The sequence below is a fragment of the Blastomyces gilchristii genome, assembly GCF_000003855.2.
Source record: "Blastomyces gilchristii SLH14081 genomic scaffold supercont1.7, whole genome shotgun sequence".
In the NCBI taxonomy this organism is placed as follows: Eukaryota; Fungi; Ascomycota; class Eurotiomycetes; order Onygenales; family Ajellomycetaceae; genus Blastomyces; species Blastomyces gilchristii.
Genome location: NW_003101676.1, coordinates 1408033 through 1431464, shown reverse-complemented (window position 1 = coordinate 1431464; position 23432 = coordinate 1408033). Strand labels below are relative to the sequence as shown.

At 48.6% G+C, this 23432-nt stretch overlaps 8 protein-coding genes across 11 annotated transcripts; 2 read left to right on the top strand and 6 right to left on the bottom strand.

Annotated features, from left to right (window-relative positions):
- Positions 1-7: 7 nt before the first annotated feature.
- On the bottom strand, positions 8-1346 carry BDBG_04247 (uncharacterized protein). Its single transcript, XM_002625332.2, has one exon. The coding sequence runs from the start codon at positions 831-833 to the stop codon at positions 339-341; it is 495 nt and encodes a 164-aa protein (XP_002625378.1). The 5' UTR covers positions 834-1346; the 3' UTR covers positions 8-338.
- BDBG_04246 (DnaJ domain-containing protein) lies at positions 1331-2767 on the top strand. The gene has a single exon (XM_002625331.2). It carries the CDS (start codon positions 1578-1580, stop codon positions 2436-2438), a length of 861 nt encoding a protein of 286 aa, XP_002625377.1. The 5' UTR covers positions 1331-1577; the 3' UTR covers positions 2439-2767.
- A 1376-nt stretch (positions 2768-4143) lies between these two features.
- Positions 4144-5749, top strand: BDBG_04245 (uncharacterized protein; the record flags this gene model as incomplete). The annotated part of the gene is made up of 2 exons (XM_031721595.1): positions 4144-4172; positions 4327-5749. The coding sequence occupies 2 exons, from the start codon at positions 4144-4146 to the stop codon at positions 5747-5749; spliced, it is 1452 nt and encodes a 483-aa protein (XP_031578204.1).
- Positions 5750-6281: 532 nt separating this feature from the next.
- BDBG_04244 (cytoskeleton assembly control protein Sla1) lies at positions 6282-12080 on the bottom strand. The gene is made up of 5 exons (XM_031721594.1): positions 11061-12080; positions 9565-10884; positions 9459-9489; positions 7548-9374; positions 6282-7447 (listed from the first exon to the last, which is right to left on the bottom strand). The coding sequence occupies exons 1-5, from the start codon at positions 11256-11258 to the stop codon at positions 7422-7424; spliced, it is 3402 nt and encodes a 1133-aa protein (XP_031578203.1). The 5' UTR covers positions 11259-12080; the 3' UTR covers positions 6282-7421.
- An 860-nt stretch (positions 12081-12940) lies between these two features.
- BDBG_04242 (misfolded glycoproteins degradation protein Yos9) lies at positions 12941-15490 on the bottom strand. Its single transcript, XM_002625327.2, has 2 exons — positions 14760-15490; positions 12941-14695 (listed from the first exon to the last, which is right to left on the bottom strand). The coding sequence occupies exons 1-2, from the start codon at positions 14868-14870 to the stop codon at positions 13250-13252; spliced, it is 1557 nt and encodes a 518-aa protein (XP_002625373.1). The 5' UTR covers positions 14871-15490; the 3' UTR covers positions 12941-13249.
- A 35-nt stretch (positions 15491-15525) lies between these two features.
- On the bottom strand, positions 15526-17390 carry BDBG_04241. Of its 2 annotated transcripts, XM_031721593.1 has the most exons (2): positions 16978-17390; positions 15526-16901 (listed from the first exon to the last, which is right to left on the bottom strand). In XM_031721593.1, exon 2 carries the CDS (start codon positions 16744-16746, stop codon positions 15796-15798), a length of 951 nt encoding a protein of 316 aa, XP_031578202.1. In that variant the 5' UTR covers positions 16747-16901; positions 16978-17390; the 3' UTR covers positions 15526-15795. The 2 variants fall into 2 exon arrangements, with proteins under 2 accessions (XP_031578202.1, XP_002625372.2); XM_002625326.2 differs by having other exon boundaries at positions 15526-17390.
- A 99-nt stretch (positions 17391-17489) lies between these two features.
- BDBG_04240 lies at positions 17490-20941 on the bottom strand. 2 transcript variants are annotated; one of them, XM_031721592.1, is made up of 4 exons: positions 20748-20941; positions 20368-20659; positions 18603-20247; positions 17490-18489 (listed from the first exon to the last, which is right to left on the bottom strand). In XM_031721592.1, exons 2-4 carry the CDS (start codon positions 20608-20610, stop codon positions 18044-18046), a joined length of 2334 nt encoding a protein of 777 aa, XP_031578201.1. In that variant the 5' UTR covers positions 20611-20659; positions 20748-20941; the 3' UTR covers positions 17490-18043. The 2 variants fall into 2 exon arrangements, with proteins under 2 accessions (XP_031578201.1, XP_002625371.1); XM_002625325.2 differs by having other exon boundaries at positions 17501-18489; positions 20761-20941.
- Positions 20942-21052: 111 nt separating this feature from the next.
- Positions 21053-23276, bottom strand: BDBG_04239. 2 transcript variants are annotated; one of them, XM_031721591.1, is made up of 2 exons: positions 22797-23276; positions 21053-22620 (listed from the first exon to the last, which is right to left on the bottom strand). In XM_031721591.1, the coding sequence occupies exon 2, from the start codon at positions 22545-22547 to the stop codon at positions 21339-21341; it is 1209 nt and encodes a 402-aa protein (XP_031578200.1). In that variant the 5' UTR covers positions 22548-22620; positions 22797-23276; the 3' UTR covers positions 21053-21338. The 2 variants fall into 2 exon arrangements, with proteins under 2 accessions (XP_031578200.1, XP_002625370.1); XM_002625324.2 differs by having other exon boundaries at positions 21053-23276.
- Positions 23277-23432: the final 156 nt, after the last annotated feature.

Genomic DNA, 23432 nt, shown 5'->3' with positions numbered 1-23432 from the left:
AATGGGACGTATCAGACCAAGGTAATTTTGCGTTTCCTTAGGTATTACTAGTATTTGTATTTAGAGGGGTGTTTCTCTTGTTACATTCCCACACAGGGCAAGGAGATAGAAAGAAACAGACAACGAGTCAAAGACCACAATTCTACGGATTTATTTATACCCTATTTATTCACTAAATGGTCCTCGAAGCCAAACACAGCAGAATGGACCGACCCCAAAATGAAACACTCCCACTGTCATGCCTGAAACATGCTGAACGGGACAGCTCATTTACGCAACACCAGAGGATTCAGTAGTTATTCCCGTATATCCCTGTAAATTCATACCCCAGAACCATCTTAGTTCGCCGGGATACTCCTGAGCCCATTCATCGGCCCGTCCCATATAAAAGCGTAGCCATCAACTACCCCTTCATCGGCATCCTCCAGGTGTATTCGACATGGCTCCACCTTCAAAACTTCCACCATGTATCCCCGTAGTCTCCGAGCATGTAACGGCGATTCAACATAGAACGCCTTTCCTTGTACCTCTGCGGTTGAGCATCCGTCCGTCAGTGCAAGATGCGCCTCCCACAACATGAGCTTGTATCCTAGAACTTTGGCTCTGTGAAGAACGGGGGTTTCTTCATCGCCTATGACCGCTGCAAGTTTATATTCGTCGGCAACAACGCCGTAGACGAAGTACCACCCCTTCTTGGGTCCATCGTTCTGCCAGTCTGCTAAATACCAATCAGCGGGAGCGTAGCATACAGATCTTGTTGATAGATCTTCGGCATGATAAGTTATTAGACCAGCGGGCTTAGAGCTATCGTTCTCCTTTTCTTCTCCAGACATATCAGCTCGTGAAGTTACTGAGCTAAGACGCCAACAACAAAGTGAGGCTCCGATGGAATGGGTGGTATATCTTGGGTTTGGAGTCGTCACACAGAGGCCATGACGCGCGCTTTGCGCGATGGGCAACTAACGGTGAGACGAGTTTGAGAGCCGAGAACCACTACTCAATATAATGCTAGGATCAGCAAGTAGTGAGGTGGGCTCGATATATGATCAGACACCCTCGTCGATGTTCGTCCGAGAGAACCTGCCCCTAACGGTATGATAAATGCAGGGTCATTGAACTCTCTGACAGCCCCACGGAAGTCGGAACGGAGTCGGCGGATGCTTTATTTCAGAAAGCAAGGCACATTCTCAGCCATTTTCTTTCTCTCCGGTGTCAAACCTACGCAGCGTAATGCGAATCAAGTTAGAGGATGCAAGGACACAAGAATAATTGTATATAACTGGTTGTCGTCGGCATTGTTAGCCGGAGAGATGGGCGGGGGTCTTGGCGCTGATTATGTAACTAAAGCGGCCTCTAGTTATAAAATAAATAAATTTTGCGGAGAAGTGACGGAACTCCGCGACTCTATTCTCACAACTCCGCCAACCCATATCTCCTGGGTTGATTTCGCAAACCGTTTGCTCTGTTAGAAACTTGAACAGGACACACTGGAATTTAGTGAGCTGCTACAGGAGATCGAGAGATTGGCAGTCAGCTCCCTCTGTTTATCCACCAGCCACTTGCTGGGTCGGGCGAATATGCCGAGGACGCTCCTCTCCTCCGCCGCCGCCCTTCGGCGAATAGGGGCATCTCCAGCACGTTCTGTAACGCGCAATACTTCTTTTCCAGCTGCCAGAAACAATATATGCATATTCTGTCAGCATAAGACATGGCGACCGTCCCTCGCGATTCGGAATTTCCATGACTCTCGCAGACTATTAGCCGGTGCCAATGCGAACCCAGCGTCCAATCCGCCCCCGAACACCTCCGCTATATCCGAGCCACCTACGTCCCAGAATGCCGAGAAAAACTCGACAGGTGAAGCTGACTCTCTGATCAACAAACCCCCAGATATCTCTACCCACTACTCCATCTTCCCCAACACCATTCCCAACCCACCACCCAAGGGCCCCTTCGACATCTCCGTTCCCGACCTCCGACAGGAATTTCTGCGCCTTCAAGGCCGCGCACATCCTGATAAGTATCCGCCAGGCCCAAAGAAACAGAGTGCAGAAGCACTCTCCGCTCGCATCAATGAAGCATACCGTGCTCTTTCTGATCCATTGAGCCGTGCCCAGTATCTTCTCGCCTCTCAGCACGGCATCGACGTGACAGCGGAAGATGGTGCCAAGGATCACCCTCAAGATATGGAGACGTTGATGCAGACGCTTGAAGTCCAGGAGATCATTGAGGAGGCACAGGATGAGATTATCGTTGCGCGATTGAAGGACGAGAATGAGGAGAGGATTAAGGGATGTGTTACAAGCCTGGGGAATGCGTTTAATCAAGGTGATATTGAGGAGGCAAGAAAGCAGTGTGTGAGATTGAGATTTTGGTATAACATTCGAGACGGGTTGCGGGACTGGGAGCCTGGAAAGAACCTGAGATTGATACATTAGTCAGATTACGGGAAACCTGTTTCTATTTCTTTTTGTTGTTCTGATAACTATCTACCATGTTAATGCATATACCATTTGAATAGAACCTGAGGGATGATTTCAGCTCTGTTCATCGGTGGCGATTATCCCCTTTTTGACATGAAGACTTGTTAGAACAAACCACCAAGCTATGTCTAGTCCTCACATATTTGCAAGAGAATGATATGATATATCACCGGCTAGTGCTGGATCTGGAACCCTTCACCGCTCCATCCGTAAACTGGTCCTCGAGCTGCTTGACGGGGTCGGTTTTGCTTTTTCTGCTAATCTCGAAGTATCCATTTTTCTCAGCGTGGCTCCTTATATGTAGGAACACAAACATCAGAGCCAACTATTATGAGACGGAACACTCTGCATTTAAAATATCTACGAGGGGGTTGGCTTCTATTTGTAAGATGAATCTCAAATAGAGCCGGCATATCTACCCTACCCTACCAGCAGGTTAAAAGCACACCGTCCTTAGCGGACATGAGCCCGGCCTAAATAACCAAGTGGGGCATCCACTTTGTTCCCATCCACAGGACAGCAATCGGGCATCAATCAACAACTAACAGCACCAGGATGCAACTTCACTCCCCAGAATGTAGCGCCGCAGCCCAATCACCCTACACACGGTCAGCCAAATAAACATCCATTCATTTCCCACTAGCAACGAACTACACTAACAACTAGGAACAACTGCAGTATTTAGCCCACATATGGCTAAGCTAGCTGGTGCGGCTGTTTGAGGATTCGTTCGTTCTTCCTGCCGAACGCGCCACGTAGCTAGATCCAAACAACAGCGGTAGAACTGGCTCCCATCAAGCGACTGGCTGGCCGCTTATTCATGACGTCGTGGAGCAGCAAATTGCACCGCTGGGAAGGGTCAGGCCTGCGAGAGAGAATGGCGACCCGAGCAGCCCTGAGCGCAAAGGCGGACCAAGCATCACCATCACCACCAACATGAGTGCCCCGAATGATCTGAAAAAGAAGGCGTGAACACATATCTCAAGCCGGGCACACACACAAAAATGCGAGCCCTGCATTTCCGCAGAACTATGTACCTAACGGAGCGGCTTTTGACCGCTTAAAAATGGTGTCTCAGGCGCCCTTATCCTCTTTTTCCCTGGGAGTTTCAAAGAGGGAACCCGAGCACCATTCATTTTAGTGGTAAGTTAAGTTATCGCAGATGGGGCTACTTGATAGCCTGCCACGACAGCGAGTTAACTGGTTGCCCTGCTTCACAAGCGGGTTCCGCTCTGTCTATCAACGCCTTCCCCGTACGCACTGTGGTGGATGCCTGTGACGTTGTCTCTGATGCGATGACTGCAGGTGTTTCGATGAACTAGCGATGAGACTGTCGAGGGGAACCGGGCATAATTAACATCACGCCTGCTGTCCCCTTATTTATGGAAGCAGGCGTGGTTGTTGTTGGGCCGACCAGAGGAGAGGCGACGTTGCTTCGCTGTATTATTTATTGATAGCGAGTGCAGGATAAAGGCTCTCAAGCCTTTGCTTGCTCATCGTGATTTCTTTTCACATAAATTCTCTTCGTTTTTATTTTTATTTTTATTTTTTCCCACCTTTTCCTGACAGCGCAAAAGGAAAGGGGAGTTTGTATTTTACGAACGACAATATTGCGTGCGATTTTTTGCCAGGACATATTTTACTACTTTTTGATGTCAAGATGACAGCTCCCTTACCAGACTTTCATAGGTATGTTGAAAAAAGGGTCATATACACACACACCTATACCGTGATAAGGCTCTCTCTAGCACCCCTTCCGATCAATTCTGCACTTTTTGTGGCATTAGCTCAACTACACGCGCTCAAGCGGGCTTTAACATATAAATCCACTCTGCAATGACAGACTTCCCGCTGACGCATCACTCTTCTCCATCATTGGACACAACAGCATTGTTCATTCGCCTTCCTTCACATTCCTCGTTGGGCCAGATCATACAAAACTCACCATCCAGTCTGGCCTTGCCAAACATGTCTCCCAACGCCTCGATGAGTTAATGAACAATGGCCACACGCGCGAATCGCGGCACCGGATCGCAGTCCTAGAGGAAGAAGATGTCGAGACCTTCGTCGGTTTCTGCGAGTATGCCTATACGGGAGACTACACAGTGCCCAATCCGAGAGTCACCCCGATTGGACGCAGGGATAGCCAAGGGAATGCGGGAATGGCACCGCCATTAGCTTCTGCTATTCGACCTCCGGCACCATCTCCGCCCGTCACACCCCAGCCAGGAGAAGAACCGCAGGATATTGCGGCAGGAGGAGGGGAAGGAGAAGGCGTTGCAGCAGCAGGAGGAGATAAGGTAGAAGAACAAGATGAAGACGGGAATCAAGCAGGGGACTCTGGCAAGGGGAAGAAGGGGAAAAAGGGGAAGAAAAAGCAAAAAGGAGGAAAAGCAGCTCAGGACCTTGAAGAGGGTGCAGCAGCTAACATGACGCCTCCAAGAACACCACCCCAAATGACGGGGGATCAAAAGGATGAAAACGAGCTGGCGCAACAAGAGGCAGGAGAAACAGCAGCAGAAGAAGCAGAGCCCACGAACCCCGAAGAAATAGCAGCAGCAACACCTCACATCCCTCCATCAGAAGCTGTCTCCGCCGCCCCCGACTGGTTCGACTTCGAAGCAACCCCGAAACCTGAAATGCCCAAACTTGGTCCAGCCTTTCAGGGCTCCTTCATCTCCCCTAAATCCCGTGGCCTAGGCTTGTGGGGCGAATTCGCTTCCTTACAATACATCCACCACCAGCGCACGTCGGGCGGTATGGCCCTTCCCTCGCCCCTCTCTCGAAACACCCCCGGCTACGGCATCGCAGTCTCCGGCAACGAACCAGCCCCCTACCTCCTCTTCCACGCCAAACTATACGTCTTCGCCACGCGCTTCCTAATCCCAACCCTCGCCCAACTCACCCTAAAAAAACTCCATCGAGACCTCGTCTCCTTCCCGCTCTCCACGAAAACAGCAGACCATCTCTCCCCAACCAGTGCCGCCGCCGTTATCCAGTTGCTGCACTTTACATTCACGAGAACCAAGCGCGATGACCCGGTCTTCTCGCTGACGAGCCCGGATCCGAACGCGCACAGGCAGAACGAGCTGCGGAAGTTGGTCACGCACTATGCTGCGTGTAAGGTGAGGGAGCTGGCAAGCTACCAACCCCGGACGCCCGAGGCAGCTAGTATGGAATCGATGGATATGATGCAAATGGGTTTCAGGGATCTACTGGATGCGTTGGGAGAATTGGCATCGGATTTGGTGTATCGGATGATGTGAAATGAATCCTTTTGGTCCTCTTGTTTTTCATAGCTCTAGCATTTGCCTTTTCTTTTTTGGTTTTACTCTTTTCTCCAAACTTTTCTATCTCACCGTTTTGCGAAAGAAACAGGGGAGAGGTGGTAACTAAAGGGGACCGGTGGAGTTCTCGGATTTTCGTTTTGTGTTTCCTTGTTTCCTTTTTTCCTTTTGTGATTTTTCACTCCTCGCATACTTTTAGCCCCTTAAAACCACTCCATTTTGTTCACCCTGTTTACGAATTTACGACTATCATCCCCCTCCTACAGATTAATATATATAAATCTTCCCTACTCATCTAATCACGCATATAGCATTTCAGCGTCGGCGTTTTGTCTTTTTTTTCTTTCTTTCTGGACTCTAATATCTCGTTTTTGGCTTGGTCTCAATTTGTATTTTCCTTCCCGTGGGTTTAAGAAAGTCTATCTCCTTTCCAAACATTATTTTTTGTCACCAATACTATTATACTAGTACGTCGGCTGGGCTCTCACCCCTATTTCCATTAGCCCGATTTCGACGATGTTGATCTATATATATATCTATAGTTCATGCTTCATTTTTCTATATTCCTATGTGAATTATCCGTCCATATTTATTTAAATTGACACATATCATCAACCTTGGTAACCTTCCTTTATTTCCGCCATGCCACGTCAACCGGAGATCATGATCAGGTATGCTGTGCTTTATTAGTTTTCTAACAGTCGAGGTAACAAGAAAGGAGCAGTGTCCAACCCCCCTGCGGATATAACTGATCCAGATCTTAGTATAAATATTCTACAAACTAGCCACTGGCTGGCGTAGAACGAGGATCGGAACGATTTATTGCTTTTACTTGCAATCTCAGCAACATGTAGCAGAACACCCTCTGGAAGACAAGGCACAACGAAATCAGAGGGAGCTCAGACTTAAGGGAAAGTTTAAAAGGAATAAAAGAAAAAAATCGTTGGCAAAAATCTTTCCACTTAAAAGGCTAGCTACCTACTCAAAAAATTGTAAAAAAGGGCGAGGAAGAAAGAGGACGCTGTGAGCGAAAGATAAAAAAACTGGCTCAGATAGATAAAATTAAATGACAGGGGAAAATGAAGAAAGTAATAGCACTGATTTGTTCAAAACACACGAGGCCATAAAACAGAAACGGAATTGGCATGCAAAAACGGAAGTGAGAGGAATGGAAGACAGGGAAGGAATTTCAACAACAGAGAGACAAGACGTAAATATAATGTAATAATGAAAATGATGTAGTGTAAGGAAATCAGGAACTAGGAAGATAGGATTAGAAGGGAAAGAAAACATTCCAATGCGAAACATGTGCCAAAATACGCAAGATTTCTTTCTGGGAATTCAGCGAGAACGAATATGAAACATATGAAAGATAGAGGGCAGGAAGGCATTCTAGCTGGCAAACTCATTTACTTTGTGCAAGGATGATGCTAGAAAGGGGTTACCTAATGGATGGAAACGCTGGATGGCGATGGTTAAAGGTTGAGCCGACTGTGATGATTGGATGGCTGTTTCCGAGATTCGCGACGATAAGATCACTCACTGGAATTCGTTTTCTTCGGAGTAGACATGTTGTCGTGAGACGAAGTGAAGATGATTTATAGAAAATTAAAAAAACATTATTATATATAGAGGAGATATATTAGGAGGTTTAAAATCCAAATGGGTTGGATGGTGCTAGTGGAAAGTGAAATTATAAATCAGTACAAGATCGTTATGAGCTATGCCAGATAATTGTATGTAGGATACAACAGATTAAAGGGAAGTTTCAACTTACTGGCCTGTGAGAGATTTGCCTTGAGCCCGGTTTGTTGCGGCGTGAGCTTCACATCCTTTTGCACGCCGAAACGAACGGGAGGCGGAGGCCCTGTTTTCTGTGGCTGTAGCGGAGCAATACTAGGCTGCTGCGGGATCGGCGGAATAGGGGGCGGGGAAGGGGTAAAGCTGGTATCGCCTCCAAATCCATTCACACCAGTGCGCTGCGGGTGCATTGACTGGGAAAGAGCCGAATTGACACCAGTCTGCATGGGCTGCATGGGTTGCATAGGTTGAATGGGCTGCTGCTGTTGCGGTTGGAAACCCGGGAACCCAGTTTGCTGCGGCATTAGTGGCTGTTGGAATCCTTGTTGCTGGTCCATGGTCTGCTGCGGCCCGTTCATGAATGATTGTGGAGACTGGAACCCATAGTGCTGTTGTTGTTGTGGTAGTGGTGGTGACATCTGGTTTCCAAATGAGCCCATGCCGGTTTGCTGTGGTTGTGGTTGCTGGTTGAATTGTGGCTGGAACCGCTGCTGATTAAGCTCTGCAAGGCTGTGGCCAGGTGGAGCAATGTTAGGCGTCGAAGGCGGGAGGCCAGTGAGTTGGGGTTGTATAGGAGGAGGACCAAAACCGCTGTTTTGCGGGAGGCGTTGGGGTGCTGATAGGGGTCGATCTGGTGGGGGTGGAAGAAGAGATCCTTGAGTCGACATTGCCGGTGGCTGTGGTCGCTGTCTTGGGGGCATTGGTTGTAGCTGTGAAACGTATCCAGTCACCTGGGGTTGGAAAGTTGCTTGAGGTTGTTGCTGTTGGTGCTGGCCCAGCTGGGCAAAGAAAGACGGATTTGCTCCAGTTTGCTGCGGCTGCTGAATTTGCGGTGGGGGTTGAGAAATAGGGGGTTGCGCAGGCTGAGGCAGAGAAGGTGGGTGTTGAACCTTAGTTGGTTGGAGAGGAGTTGAGAGGAGGGACAAGTCTGCCAACGCTCCTACAGGAGGTGCAGGTTCTGGCTGTGTCGCCGGCGCTGTCTGTGTGGTAGCTGCGGGAGCTGGGGTAGTTGATGGGGCAATCGAGACAGCAGTCTGTTGAGGATGCTTAACTTCCCACGCGCTATCTTCAAATCCTTGCGAAACTTTATCTTTCTCAGGGCCAGTAGATTCAGGGGCAGCTTTCGGTGAACTAGGTTTGGCCGAATCAGTTTTACCTTCAAAAGCCTTCGGATCCACTACGTCGCTAGTCTGGACGGCGGGAGCCGGACGACCCTTGCGGGTATTGTTGCGGAGAGCTCCTCCAGGACCTGAAAACAGCCCACCAGCTCCGTCTTGGCCGTTACCAATCACTTCTTCCCCACCGAAGCTGACCATTTTAGATTTGCCAGTACGATTAAACTGATTATCGAGATATTTCATGACGCGCAAAATATCTCCCTCCTTCAAACCTAGGGTACGTAGTGTTTCTGTAGTGATATCCGGCAAAACGCTCTCATCCATAGAATCCTTGTTAAAGTTCTGGGCGTAACGTTCGCACAAGTGAGGCCCGACACCAGCCTTGAGGAAAAAGTCAAACCAGTCATACTCATTTGATTTTACGCTTGCACCGACTTTCCCAGCGTCGTTAAGGCGGCTTCGACGTCGGATGTGGGAAAGTGGTTTGTCTTCGTCGAGAGATTGGCCAGTAACCGTCTCAACGTATTCGAGGTCATCGACAGACATTTTCGATACGGGGACGGCAATTTTCACTCCATTCTGCTTATGAAGATGAATTTTACCCTCGGCAAGCCCGATGAATTCGGCTACAACAGTAAAGGTTCCAGTCCTGTCGGTCCACTTTCGCGTTTTCAAGGGATCCGGTTCTACAGCATTTTGTTAGCATCTTTCTTAACACAATTTCAAACCGAGGGCAAGATTTGAAGGAGGTAAACCACGGTATCACTTACTTGGTTTTGACCTGCTATCGCGCTTTTGTCGCTGTGAACGATGGTTACTATTTTCTCTAGGAAACAAACTACTACCTCTCTCAGGAAGCTCTATGCCTGGGCCTACCTCTCCGCCACGCGAGTCACTGGAACCATGGCTCTTTGACTTCCGTGCAGTCTCCTTCGTCAGCCGCGATTCCTCAAGCCTATTTTGTTCAATTGTGGACAGTCCCGCATTCGTACCCCTTCTGCTGGGTTCGTCTACCGTCATCACTCCAGTCAGTTCCACGTAGCTGCTGGGAACGACGCCTTCCCTGCCGTTTTTCAAGCGCCTAACCATCCACCACTCGTCTGACTTGCTGTCGTCTAGGATAATAACCTCGTCACCCACGGCAACGGTGACTTCATCGTCTCCTTGAGCCATAAAATCATACAAGACCTGGCCCTTTTTCCGAGCGCCTCCAGTACCAGCCGCAATTACTTCTCTAAGGCCTTCAGCCTTATATCCACCAGCAATCTCGCCTAGTGCGGAAACAATCTCGTTGGCGGTATCCTTTGCGCCAGCATGAAAATCAACACTTTTGCTAGGCCGGATAAGATCCAGAAATACGTGCTTTCCTTCAATCGAATAGTGAGTAAGTTTATCAGCCGTCCACTCCTGATGTGGCCCATCAACAGACTTCTCTGGCGAAATAAAAATTGTTCCCGTGTGCATATTGATCCCTAGTATCGTCGGCATCTTTTTTCTTTTCCCCATTACGGAAACCATTTCGCTAATATTATAAATATGGTATCCGGATGGAGAAATCGCGGATCGTTGCTCACGGAACTCTCTAGATCTGTAAGGTGGAGACGGCTGGACGCCATAGGGTTCCTCCTCGCGAAGAGGAGCATGTTTTGGCCGCGGTGGAGAGGTATCGCGTGGGGAAGGTAACTTGGGGGATGGGGTAATTTGCTGAGACGGGTGACGTCGTGGAAGAGCTGGTGGCGGTGTAGAATCTTCTCCGTCTGATTCCTCTGGGGTGTAAGTTGGTTGTCGGGTTGGTTGCCGTGCGGAGGATGCTTCTGGAGGAGAGGGAACAGGACGAGGCTGTTCCGACGATACCGAGGGCTGGCTTTTGTGGAGGATTCCAGCTAATGCAGCCGCGGGACTCGCATCCGTGCTGGAGGGGGATGCTGGTGTTAATGCTCCCTCGGACTCTGTCTCAACCGATCTCGCCGGAAGTGAAGGAGGGGCTGTCCGGGTTGGTCGGTTGGCCGCAATATCCTCCGTTATCTCAATATAATTGGCAGGCGCGAAGCCAAAATCATTGTTAACGCCCACCAAGGTCCAGTCCGGGTCCGATGTGTCGTAGACAGTGAGCTCAGCGTGCTCCGCGAACGACACTTCTTCATCCGTTTGGCGGGTATAATCGTAAAGAGCCTTTGCTTTGCTGATCGGTTGCGCCTATTGTATTGCAACGCCGTCAGTTCGTTCAACACGCTGGCTTTAGAATGCGCAATAAAGTAGGACATATAAACCCCGGTAAGGGAGGGGGGATGCTCAACCCACCCCCACCTTCCAAATTTGTATGTGCCTCAAGAGATCAACGGGCAAAGTGAAATAAGGATCAATATATTTACCTCCTCAACATAATTATTTGGCACCAATCCAACTGGTTCTTCCTCATCGTCCGCTGCGGCCTTCTTTTTCGCCTTCCACCAATCGTCCTCGGCGCTCTTGTCCATTACATATAACAAATCCCCTTCACGTATTTCAAGCTCATTTTCCGCCTGCGGCGTATAATCATACACCGCAGTGTAGACCCCTAGAAATCCCATAGTTGCTTTCCTTGGCCTCCACTCCGATTACTCGTCTGATATACCCCCTTGTTAAAAGCGAATTTGATTAGACGGTCGATAATATCTCCGATTTTGGCCAGCCACGAAAGGTTCACTGGCCGTTCCACTGCGACGGATAATATTTTAATTTGCAGTAGTGGAAAGGTGCCGAGGAAATGGAGATTGGGGACGGATAAGTTGGATGTCTGTGAATTTGGATAACTAGAGGATGTCAAACCTATCTATGTCGTCGCAGCAGCCGGGGAGGGGGTTACGAATAATGGAAGTGGTATCGTCAGGAAGAGAGGAAAGGTTCCATTCGTATGTTAACCGAGAAGGGGAGCGGAATAGGGCACAAAGACACCACCCTCTGGGTAGTTATCGAATGGTGAACATGCAGGTGGACTGAGATACAAATCGCTGTTGCTGCGTAAGCGCTATGGGAGCGAGAGGATGAGGGCAGGGCACGGCGTGGATTCGAGGGGACGGCGGGGAGATGGCAGCGCTCTTCGAAGAGATGGCTAGGCAAACGGAGCTTTTGCAGCCGGGTAGTTGTAGATGTTCTGTTCGGCTGTGTTGTGATTCAGGCACAGTTGGCAGCCAGCCGAAGGAATCAGTTGAAGTTGACAGTTGAAGGCAAGGAGTCGAGGGCTGTGGAGGAATGGCCGGCCGGTGTAAGTTACGTTACAGGGGTGATACGGAAAGTACCGGCGTGGGGTGCTTCTGATCTGGGCAGACTAGTCGCTGGATTACGATACGGTACGGGCCATTTGTCATGTCCCAATGTCTCAACGCTACTGCTAGGTAAATGTCCAACGAAGGGAATTGAATTTTAGTGGCTCTAACAAGAATTGGAAGAGGACGAAATTACATATACATAAATGGAATTAACAGTAGCCCACTGTATTATTACAATCACCATAGCTTGCAGCTGAGAGACCAAATTGCAAGGTACATGTACATTACATACAGGTTACATGTTACATGTACTCCGTATATAGACACGGCCCCGGTATAGACGATGCCACGTGACATGGACATCGAGAGGGAAACGGGGCTAGATCTAAACTCAGTAAGCTCAGCCACTTTGCCCTATGGTACCCGCTAGTCCCAAATAGTACAACACTAGTCTTAAATAGGAACATTAGGATCTGTTTAAGAAAAATGATTCCATTTTGTTTTTAGTAACATAGTGATGTTTTTTTTTGATCTCTTCTATTTGAATAATGAGAATAGCAAAAAACAACTATATCAATTCATGATCTTTTGATAGAATTATTTTTTATTTTTTTATTTTTTTTTATTTTTTATTTTCATCTCTCAAGTGGTGAGTGCGGAGTACAAAGTGTCAGCTCAAAAAAGATCAGGTAAAACAAACACAGTGATGTTTTTGAATAAGATTGAAATCATTCAGATCTCTTCTATTATATTGAAAAATCTTCTAGATCAGATATATCAAACCTCTGAGTATTAATATTAATATAAAAAATCTTCATGGGGCCAGGTCAGCATGCCATCCAAGGATCCTGCTTAGCACTAAGAATTTTTAAGGTGTAACTTTGTTACTGGCAGAAAGTATTCCCATTTCTATTTACCAGAGTTCTAAGGGAGGTTAATAATGCCTGAACAGCTTAACCAATAATGGTGTATTGTTCTTAGTGCAAATCAAAACTTTTGATAGGATCCTCCGTTGAGATCCGGCGGATATGGGACGCAGGCGGCAGGAAGTCAGTGGCAGCTAGCAATATCTATTCTCATAGAGATCCAGTGGATATGAGGAAGTAGTCTATAAGAGATTCTAATATCACTCATCTTCAAATTATAGTATCTCAATCAATCTATATCATTAGACAGTTTCTATCATAGCACAAAATGAAGTTAGAGAGATAAAGAATCTAAATATAATAGTTACATATGATTATATAGAGTGTGGGACAGGTGACTGCAGTGGCCGCAGCAACTACCAGCAAATTATACCCAAAAGGCGATCGTCATAGTTCTTCTTTGTAAGTCTCATCGCTGCCCTCTTCCTTTCCATGGTCATCCTGATTCCTCTTTCCCTTCCCACTCTCTTGTTTCTTATTATTACCTCCATCTTTTCCTTGTGGTTCCTCAACCTCATCCCCATCAGCAACAAGAATACCACGAAGTGTAGACCTCCCGTTCGATTCAACCATTTCCAATTTCCAATCCTTTCCCCCCGCAATGTCCTCTAGACGCTTCTTCACCTCCTCAATTTTGTCCGCGTCAAGGTTGAACTTCTTGAGCTCTTCCTTGGACATCTTATGTATCTCCCCAGCCAGGCGTCTGGCGACAACTTCAATCCTCTCTTCCCCAGCGGAAGCAACTTTGCCCTTCTCAATCCGCTTTCCTTCCCTTCCGACAAGCTTCATCGCACCAACTTCGATACCCCCAATGACCGGTAAACTCTCGTCAACACTCTTCCCTAGGTTCATGATATCTTGTGCCTGCTCGTGGAGAGCCTTTGCCTCCTCGAACTCCGCAACGTCATCTGGTTCAATAATCTCCCGGCATACGATGGGGTTCGGATCATCCTCTCTTGGAGGCTGGAATGCGACATCGTTACACAGCCGCGGGGTATAAATGATCATGAGGTAGGTGCATGTCGAAACCTCCTTGATCCAGCCAATGCGATCCGTCGATTGCGGATGGCAGTGGAACTGGACCTCGATCTTCCGATTCCTGCCAGTTATGTCGCATATGGTGCCATCCTCCAGGTGCTGCACCAGGTATCGAGAGTCACCTTTGGCCTGAAGCACCGCTACCTCCGTCGCAGAGGATTTTTTATCACCACCAGACGACGATGAAGACTCGCTGCCACTACCACCCTTTCTATCCTTATTGCTCCCATTCTCGCCGCGGAATCTTCCTAGGACATAAGCATGCGTGGCAGGGTCTTCAACAGGCGGATAAGCGGGTACCCCATTCCCTGGCGGCAGAGCATGAAACTGCCGCACCTGGTCCATATAGCAAAAGGAATATGACCACCATCCCGCAACGTAGTACATACATCTTTCCTTCATGTCGCTAAGTAATTCCAAGCCGCGATCAGCGGCTCGCGTAAGTTCTTTCTCCTGCTCGGTGGGGGATGTAGCCGCATCTTCTGTTTCGTTGATCGTCGCCACTCTAGGTAAGGCGCAAAGGTATCGCCCTCCATTTAGAAGCATTTCTTCATATCTCTCAACCCCCTCCTCGCGGAAGGTTGGCCGCTCGTTTTCGTCTTCTTTCTTATCATCGTGTAGCGGTGCCTGCTGCCGCGATCTGTCTAGGTGAACAACGGAAGAGTCAAGGGGTGATGGTGATGCAGAGGATAATGAGGTAGTTGCGGCATTTTGTTTTGAGGAGGATCGTTGATTCGCTAATGTCTCTTGTGCATCCGAGGCGAGGATGTATTCGAGAGGGAAATGAACTTCAAACTGCATTGAAGAATCGTTTTATGTATTAGCCTGCACCATATAAGAGCGAAGAGAGAGTCCTCACCTGTGGGAACGCCAAAACATCATCATAAACATTGAAGGTCTTCTCACTTCCCAAGCCTAAGGCGGCATAAGCCAGTAAACTCGAGAGCGCCAGTAGGGAATGCTGCCGCATGGCTACTCTCTCTTCTCTTCTTTATTATTCCTTGGCTTTTATTTTTTTAAAAAAAAGAGAGAGAGAGAGAAAATGCTTCCTTTATTCTTAGTACCGGAGCTTTCGCCTCCGTATCTAGTTTATAAAGTACCGCGATTGCCGTAAGTCCAAAATCGCAAGCGTATGTAGTTTTGTCCGCAAGCTAAATATCGCACGCCGCCAGATAAATAGTAAGCAGTTCGGGATCGTCCCTCGGGTTCACGACCTGCGGGTGGTCAAAGAAATCATAATGTCCGCCTAGGAAGGTTTCTGTTCTATCGTCGTAGTTCAAGCCGCGCAATGAAGTTGGCGTTTATTTATTCACGGTAGGGTAGGTAAATAGGCCGTACGCTTCGTAGAGCGGGCTAGCTAGGCTTGCCGGGAACGTCGATTCCGCCGTCCACCACTATCGAATATGGCTGGGCTGAGGTGGGAAACTGGAACGCTGTAAAAAAGAGCGTTATCTTCGCAAGTAAGTCTGAATGCCCAGTTGCAAAATAGTTGGTACGAAGGGAGGGGAGGAGTTCGAGAAGCTTATCGGCGGTTCAGCCGTTGAAGCTTTCGTGGCATCAGCGAAGTCTTGGCATTCCGCTGGGTTTGTTCCACTCACTCCACTCACAGAGGGGTTGAAATGGTTCGAGGCGTGATTTGTATGATTGTTCTTGGTTTTAGTTCCCATTTACTGGGATATACATGAGTGAAACAATAAAATATTTGAACCAAAATTACTTCTTATCATTTCTCAGAAGAAGTTATACCAATGCATATGAAGGTATCGCTAAATATACAAATTCCGCTGTAAAACACAACACATCATTCAGTTTAAGTCATAGTACATGCCTTCGTCGTCCAGACAGAAAAACCCCTTTGAAATACCAATATATCAATAAATCAAACAATCGCACGCCTAACCCATTCTTTTCCCAATTTCGCTTCGCCATCCCCTTGCCCTCTCAAACCCATTGGAGTTGCTCTGGAAATCTATCATAGCCTGCTGCACCTGCTCCTGACTATTCAGCACGAACGGGCCGTACTGCACAATCTTCTGGTTGAGAGGCTGGCCAGCGATAAGCATGAACCGCGAGTCCTCCTTGGCCTCTGCTGCATTCGAAGCCTGCACAAAATCACCAGGCTGGTCGAATACAACGTTATGGAACGGCCCAACGGTCTTAGCAGGAGAGGAGTCGGCTAGGGAAGATGGCGGAGCCGTATTAGTAGATTCACTGGCTGCGCCAAACCTCGTAGTGCCGCTCAGCGTGTATGCGAATGAATTCCAACCCTGAGGGAGGAGTTGTGAAATCTTCCCCCCGGGGCGCATGGTGATGTCGAAGATCCAAACCGGAGTGTACGCCAGGTCGCGCACCGAATCGACTCCGTGCGATTGTCCAGATATCACTTTAACGGACACTTTGCCCTCGTCGACATCAGCTACTGGGATCTCCGCCGCGCGCAGATCGCGGTATCGAGGCTCGCACATCTTCAGCTTCTCAGGCAGGTCAACCCACAGCTGCATGCCGACATTGGGGCTCCCGTCCGGGTTCTCGTGCGGCATTTCTGCATGCATTATTCCCCGGCCGGCAGTCATGAATTGGAGATCTCCCGGCCCAATCGTGCCCTTGTGTCCGGCAAAGTCTTCATGATCGACGCCTCCGGATAGGAGGTAGGTGATTGTCTCCTGACCTCGGTGGGGGTGGTCTGGGAACCCGGCGCCGCTTCCGACTGTAAAGTGATCGAGGAGGAGGAAGGGGCTGAAGTTTCGCAATTTAGGAGTCCCGATTGACCTGCGGACGCGGGCACCTGCGCCCTCCGCTTGCTCAACGGCGACGAAAGCGGTGCGGATTGCGCGCGGTATGGACATGTCGGATAGCGCTTGTAGTGTGATTGGTGGGGTAAGAGGTAGTATGTTTTCTGGAGCTAATCTAGACGTCGTGGTAGAGCTTCGCTCCGAAGACGAGAGAATCTGAATGGTAGCCAAGTTCTTGATATCGTCGAAGGAGTAAAATAGGACAATTGCTGTGACGCAAGTTAGAATGGAGAAAAGGAGCTTCATGGACCTGCCGTGGTGTTTATATAGTTTTCGAGCACAAACTTTCTGCGATCTTCTCAATGGTGCCAGAAGGGTCTTCCCAAGAACATCTTCCTAGAGCATGTACTGCAATATATTTTCTAAGCAGATGTTTGGTGAATGGTACTCTAAATATCACTCCCAAGGCCGCCCGCGACGATTTATTAGTTATGCTGACCTATTCTTTTGTCAGCAGCTTCCCACCGATTTCGTCATTGGTCTTGGCAGCAAGACTTCGCCGCTCCACTGCCAAGACCCCCGGCTTTCCGAGGTTTGCTTCCGCCTCCGGAGTGGTGAAGGCCGACCCTGAATCCTGACTTCGGAGTGGTGGAGGCCGCTTGGACTTGCACGGCTCAACCAAAGGCTTAACGTTAATTCTTTACTATTCCCAAAGTTTTAGGCCCAGGGACTATTTCCGGCTCATTCCCCACTATTCGACAAGACAAGGTACTTGTTTGAGTTAGGATATGGTTCATGCACAGGTCCAGTAATAAATCGAGCGCTTTTGTACAGCATAGCCCCCTTGAGCAGGAAGAGAAAAGTATTGAAACGCATTCCATTAGGAGAGGGAGAAGCCAGATTCCACTGTGACTGATAGGTTGGGATACTATATATGCTATGCAGGGCTTAAACACGCAAAGACTGGTGAACTAAAATCTAGCTTCTCCTTTTGATCGTACAATACATTGGCTATCTAATAATTTATTAAACCGTAGGAAAATGAAAAGAGATTTCACCGCAAACACGCAACATCTACAACCAGTATTGAACTCTTTACCCTTCACCCCCAACCTGGAGCTCGATATGATGATTTGCAGGATTGATAATGTGAAAGCGCCACGACGAATGCAAAAAAAATATGTTATGCACCGTCCACATCTTTAGCAGTGGGCTCAGTTATATGCATGCATCAGGCAGTAGTGAGGTCGGAGGGAAGGCTCTTCTCCTGACAAAAATCCAAGATATAGAGATAATATATATTCCCCCTGACCTCAAATGGTCCGCTCAAAAAACGAACCTGTACCACCACGCAAAAATCTGGCTAGGAAATACACAAAACAAACACATGCCTTTTTTTTCTTTCACATTCTTACTTCGCAAAATGCAAATCATATGATAGCCACTGCCTCGCCACAACGCTCGCGGGATCAAGTCCAGGCCGTCCATACGTCAATGGCGCAAAGAAGATGAACCCATATATCGTCGCGCCCAGAATCGCAACAACAGCCGCCCACGAAGCCATCAGACTCTGCCGACCCAACCGTGATTTGGGCTTCTGGTATTTTTGGCCGGCAACAGCAGTCGAATTGCTGTCTCCATTTTTGTTGGTGTCGTCGCTGGCGATTATGGGATCAATGTTGAAGACGAATTCGATTAGTGCGCCGGCAACGAGGGCGGAGGCGATGTGCGCTGGTAGGTAATGGTGTAGGAAGCGTTGGCGGCCCATGAGATAGAAGGGGAAATAGTGAGCCGCCCAGCAGAGGAAGAAGAAGCCCGTGCTGCCGTAGAGGCGTGCGCGTGTGCCTGGTCCCCAGACTAGAAATTAAGGTGGTTAGTATAGTGTATATAAAAGGAATAGAAATTCTGTGCTGAGGGGGCTGTTTGGGGTGTATGTGATGCGGCGCCACAATTATATTAACGGAACTTACTTTCTTCCAGGGCATCAATCCCCCTACGCAAGGAGAGCTGATCAGCACCGACAATTCCGGCAAAAACGGCGAGGAGACCGCTGGCAAACCACCAGCCAATGGGGTTCCCGAGGAAATAAATCTGCTCACGCGTAGCATTCTTGGTCCAGAAGCTTACTCCGCGAAGGAGGAAGGGCCATTGGAATGGTTCGCTGGCATACGGGTGGCTGCTGGTAAGGGCATTGTTGTGGAAGAACATCGCCCGTTGTAGTTCTAGGTACTTGACGATAAACGGCATTTGCTTGACTGCGCGGGGTTGCTTCTTCAGCCTCTCGTGTCCTGGCTCGAGGGATGGGATATCTTCCGCAAACCAGATGTTACTGGACAATTGCGCGTTTTTATTGCCGTTGATTTCGGCTTGTTTGAACGCCCACTCGGGTAAGGGCGTGGTATGCGTCCACATGGCGACTTTCGTAGGCACGTGGACAAGCTTGAAATGACTAGACATGGTCTTAAACTCCTGCCCGGCTTTTCCTTTCTCAATCTTGATTTCAAAGAGGGTATCGTTGCGGCGCTCGCCATTTGCCAGCTCAGGGGAAACGGTGGTGAACTCCTGGTTTGTGGGATAGTAGGGGGAAGCCACGTCGTGAGTTAGCAGAATAGTGTTTGTGCCCATATGATGAAGTTGGACAATATCCCCATTTTTAACAGGGTGTCCGAGACGGTCGTTAACATCGAATGGAGTGATCGGAAGGATCTCCCAGTGGTTGTTCGTGTCATTGTAAGGGTAGCCAGTAACTTGCTGACCCTGGCTAGAGACACGGCCGTCATCATAACGCAATGGATAGCGCTCCGGATGGCTGTGCAGATATGTTTTGGTATCCTTGTGCCGTATAGTTATTTGATCGTAATAGTTGATCCCAATCGAGTTCAACGTCATCGGATTATCGCTGAGAGTCTGTTGGAACTCTGGGGACATGAAGGAGTCACCTGGGCCAGACTTGCTGAGAATGGCAAAGTGAACCTGGAACCAGAACAGATAAAAGAAAAACGGCAAGATGATCAAGGCGACAGCTCGGGCAGCGAAATGCTTGGTGAATTTGACCAGAGAGATAGCGCCTCCGGGGCGGTTCACATCAAGTAGATCCCACAGGTCAATGGCAACAGCGGCTCCAACAGTGAGGAACGTAAACGTGCCCACGTATTTAGTCGAAATAACACAGCTTAGCGCGACACCAGTCAAAAGCAGCCATTTCCACCACTTGCGGCCAAACGGCTCGTGTCTGAATTTGTAAAATCGAATGTAGCAGAGGATGCTCAGCGCCATGGTCAGCACCAGGGTTGCATCAAGAAGGATCAATCTATCCTCAGCAATGTGCGCGTTGTCGAACAGGACCAATCCCGCGGAGAGGACACAGGCTGGGAGGGAGTAGCCAGACTCCCACATAATTAGGAAAACCACAGGGATCGTCAAAGCGCCTTGGATCGCTGGCATGGCTCGCAGGGCAACATAGGGGACCTTGTTTTCTATGTATGAATCTCCAATGTGCTCGAAGAGAAAGTGGCCATCGAAGCCCACAAGCCAGCCCATCAAGGCAAAGAGTAGCTTGCCAAACGGCGGGTGAACATCGAAGAAATAGGTGCGTTGAAGGTAGTGCGAAGCAAACTTATCAATAGTAATACAAGATGTATCAGCTTTCCTATCTTACACTACCGAGTGGTGCTTGTGCAGGCCGCATTTTCTGCTACACATCCAAGCCTTCCCTAGAGGCAGGTACTAACTAACCTTTCCGAAATGGACCTCATCAAACACAACTTCGTCCGGAAAACTTATGTTCGCAAAACGCGTTGCGAACGCCAGCAACGTCAATATCACCAAGGCGGCTTTATAATCCCATTGCGCGGCGGGTTTTGCTACGGCCTTCTTGTGCGGGTTCGATTTGGCTGAGGGGGGATTCGGTTGTGGCTCCTTGACGGCGGGCGTTTTCTTCCCCCCTCGCTGTTGGAGGCTTGGGGGTGGAGAAGACATGGTTTACCCGCAGAAACAAGGAGAGTCGAAGGAATAGGTATATATATAACTGAGATAGCAGGAAAGACACGTTAGCCAAAGGCAATTCCGCGCACTTACGGAGTGAGAGAAAACAAAATGAAAAAGAGACGGCTTACACCACCAACTCACAGGGTAAAAAGGGTATTAATTAAATTGGCATGATAAACGAGTGTTGAGAAAATAAGAAGAGAAAAAGAACTGCTTGCTCTGGCGGAAGGGTTGCTGCTGGATGCACAGATAGGAGGATTTGCGAAAATAAGATACTCGATAGAGTTACGCAGTAGTTAAGGTTGACGTGGTTGGTTTGGTTTCTCGGCGACAACCCAGCCGAACTAGCTAAAAGGAGCTTGGTTGGTGTCCTTGGAAACTCGACCAAGGAACATAGCCAATCGCTGCTGATGTACGGAGTACTGATTACACTGCAAGAGCACGCTGTAATATTGGATAATCGATATTGATGGGTATATTGATTTGCATTCCTGTCTCGCTAAACACACGCAATGCATATGATAGTTATACATGCGGCGTAATTACAGCTAATTGCCCTCAAAACATGCACAATCAAATCAAAATATCCAATTAGCTATAAATATATATACTCCGCAAAATGGTAGTTATACATGCTTATGGTATAGATGCGGACGGAATGCTATCCGCTATGAAAATGCGCGAGATACAAAAGAAAAAAGCTCCTACAAACGCTTTGCTCATTCATCATAGTCATCCACATCTATCAAGGAGAGGCAGTCCAGTTCTCTCCTGACGATCGATTCAAACTCTGCCCTAGACAATCCCGTCGTCCTTGCCAACCTAAAAAGACTCTTGATGTTCGAGGAGATGTGTTGCTTCACTCCAATTTCCGAGATTGACTGACTTTCTGCTGTCTTCTCTAGTTTGCTAACCGTTTCTGAGCCGGCAGAGGAAGATGCTGACGAAGGTCTTGGGTGGTTCAAAGGTATGTGGGGCCTTGCGTGAGACTCGTCGTTGTCGTTGTCATCACCATAGAGGGCGGCACCAGTTGGTCGGTCAGTCAGCATGGCTTCTGACTGTCGTCGAAGGACAGAAGCAATAGTATCGCCGTTCAATGTCGACTGTCCTATCTCGCTTTGATCGACAGACGGGTCATCATTGTCCAACGCTGGTTGCACCCCGTTGTATCTGGCGAAGTAGGAATCTGAAGCGGTTGGGTATGGTCCTGGGCCAAGACCGTTGGGTTGAAGCTGGGTCGGAGCAGGAGATCGTTTTAACGGAGTCCTGCCTGGGGTATTGTCATATTGCGCCCAGTAACCGTCATCATCGTCTTCGTCCTCCTTCTCTGGTTTCACCACACGGCTTTGGGTAATACTGGAGGCGGACTTTCGAGATTCAGCATCCTCTGCTTCCTGTAATGCGTCTTGCAGAATTTTCGTTTGTCGATATTCATCAGCTTCTTCAATAGATTTTGACCAGCTACCCGCCTCCTCCTGCAGAGCATCGCCTGGCAATACCTCTGCAACCCTCCAACCTGGCCCGCTTCCTTCTGGATCTACAGGACACCAGACATACAACACCGAAAGGTTATAGTCGGGGATGGAGAACTGCGATCGAAGGGTTTCCAAGTCTAATCGCTTGTACGTGATCGGGACATCATCTGGGATCTCAATTTCCCCAGAAACAGGATGCGGTTCAAATGTCGTGCCATCGACAATGTTCTGTAGCCGTTCTGCTTTCCCGGCGTCCCAACATAATAATCGTAGCCATGAATCCGACGGAGATTGTGAGACAGAGCTGAGGATCTGTACACGCTGCCGAAGGGTTGGAGAAAGCAATGGGAGCAACGCGGGAGGCGGATTGGGAGAGGCAAACGCAGTAGCAATGCAAGCGAGGAGAGGAGGAATGAGGGACCGAGAATCGGGGGGTGGAATGTATTCAACCATGTTTCCCGACTTGGCGTGTTTCGACTGAAGTAGATTCCAAGGAGATCTGAAAGCAACGACCACTCAGCTATATCTGCAGATTCCAGTGTTTTAACCAAATATGATTCCCCGTTAGTGGTGTTTTCTAACAATACCAGCTGGGTCAAGAAGGAGAGAATGGTTAATGAGGTGGCGGGAGGAGGATGAAACTCGAAACAGAGCGGGTTGACAAGAGCAAGGGGGTTTAAATGTGGATTCAAAGAATCATACGTCAGTAAGCAGGGGCATGCGAGTAGGGGTTGCACTTATAATAATATATTATTCTCTCCTCCTCTCCCTTTTGTTATGTTGGTGGAAATCCTGCTTGCGCGGAGAGAGGAGACGTCGAACGGGCCCTGCTTAGGCTCCATTTGCCCGAGCACCGCGTAGGTAGCGGGGGAGACACAGGCCAAAGACGTCACCGGGTGATCAAAGGCTAGATGCAAGCCGCTTGAACAATAGTTAATGAAGCTAAGTGTGCGTGGTTGGAGAGGGGACAAGCTCTGTAAGCTATTACTATTGAGAGAGGTGTAGTGTGCTCTTGGCGAGTCTCGCGATGGTTTTGGCTTGCTTGCCGACAGACGGTTCATCCAAGTTGAGGCAAAAAAGGGAAATAACAAGCGCAATATTGGTTCGTTCAACCATGGCTGGAGCTGGCCGCTGAGAGACACTTGGGTCAAATCGGTATTTTATACTAGTGGTACAATGAGCACATATCTATGATAACGTTAACTAACTAACGTTACAGATTGTATTATTAGTAATCAAGGTCTTCAAGTTTTCTGCTTCCTGGCTCTAGACTTGTCCAATACCTTGGGGACTCTATCTATACCCGGGGGAGCTCTATTCCTGGGGGCGCTCTATAGG

Bases quoted from the DNA above. Each gene is read 5' to 3' on its own strand.
- BDBG_04247 (XM_002625332.2), bottom strand. From the start codon at position 833: ATGTCTGGAGAAGAAAAGGAGAACGATAGCTCTAAGCCCGCTGGTCTA.
- BDBG_04246 (XM_002625331.2), top strand. From the start codon at position 1,578: ATGCCGAGGACGCTCCTCTCCTCCGCCGCCGCCCTTCGGCGAATAGGG.
- BDBG_04241 (XM_002625326.2), bottom strand. From the start codon at position 16,938: ATGAAGCTCCTTTTCTCCATTCTAACTTGCGTCACAGCAATTGTCCTA.
- BDBG_04240 (XM_031721592.1), bottom strand. From the start codon at position 20,610: ATGTCTTCTCCACCCCCAAGCCTCCAACAGCGAGGGGGGAAGAAAACG. The intron at 20,248-20,367 runs GTTAGTTAGTAC...ACTATTGATAAG, and splicing joins ATGAGGTCCATTTCGGAAAG to TTTGCTTCGCACTACCTTCA. The intron at 18,490-18,602 runs GTAAGTTCCGTT...CTTAATTTCTAG, and splicing joins GATTGATGCCCTGGAAGAAA to TCTGGGGACCAGGCACACGC.
- BDBG_04239 (XM_002625324.2), bottom strand. From the start codon at position 22,547: ATGGTTGAATACATTCCACCCCCCGATTCTCGGTCCCTCATTCCTCCT.
- BDBG_04244 (XM_031721594.1), bottom strand. From the start codon at position 11,258: ATGGGATTTCTAGGGGTCTACACTGCGGTGTATGATTATACGCCGCAG. The intron at 10,885-11,060 runs GTAAATATATTG...GCAATACAATAG, and splicing joins CAAATAATTATGTTGAGGAG to GCGCAACCGATCAGCAAAGC. The intron at 7,448-7,547 runs GTAAGTTGAAAC...ACTTTCCACTAG, and splicing joins GGCAAATCTCTCACAGGCCA to CACCATCCAACCCATTTGGA.
- BDBG_04242 (XM_002625327.2), bottom strand. From the start codon at position 14,870: ATGCGGCAGCATTCCCTACTGGCGCTCTCGAGTTTACTGGCTTATGCC. The intron at 14,696-14,759 runs GTGAGGACTCTC...TCTTCAATGCAG, and splicing joins ATGTTTTGGCGTTCCCACAG to TTTGAAGTTCATTTCCCTCT.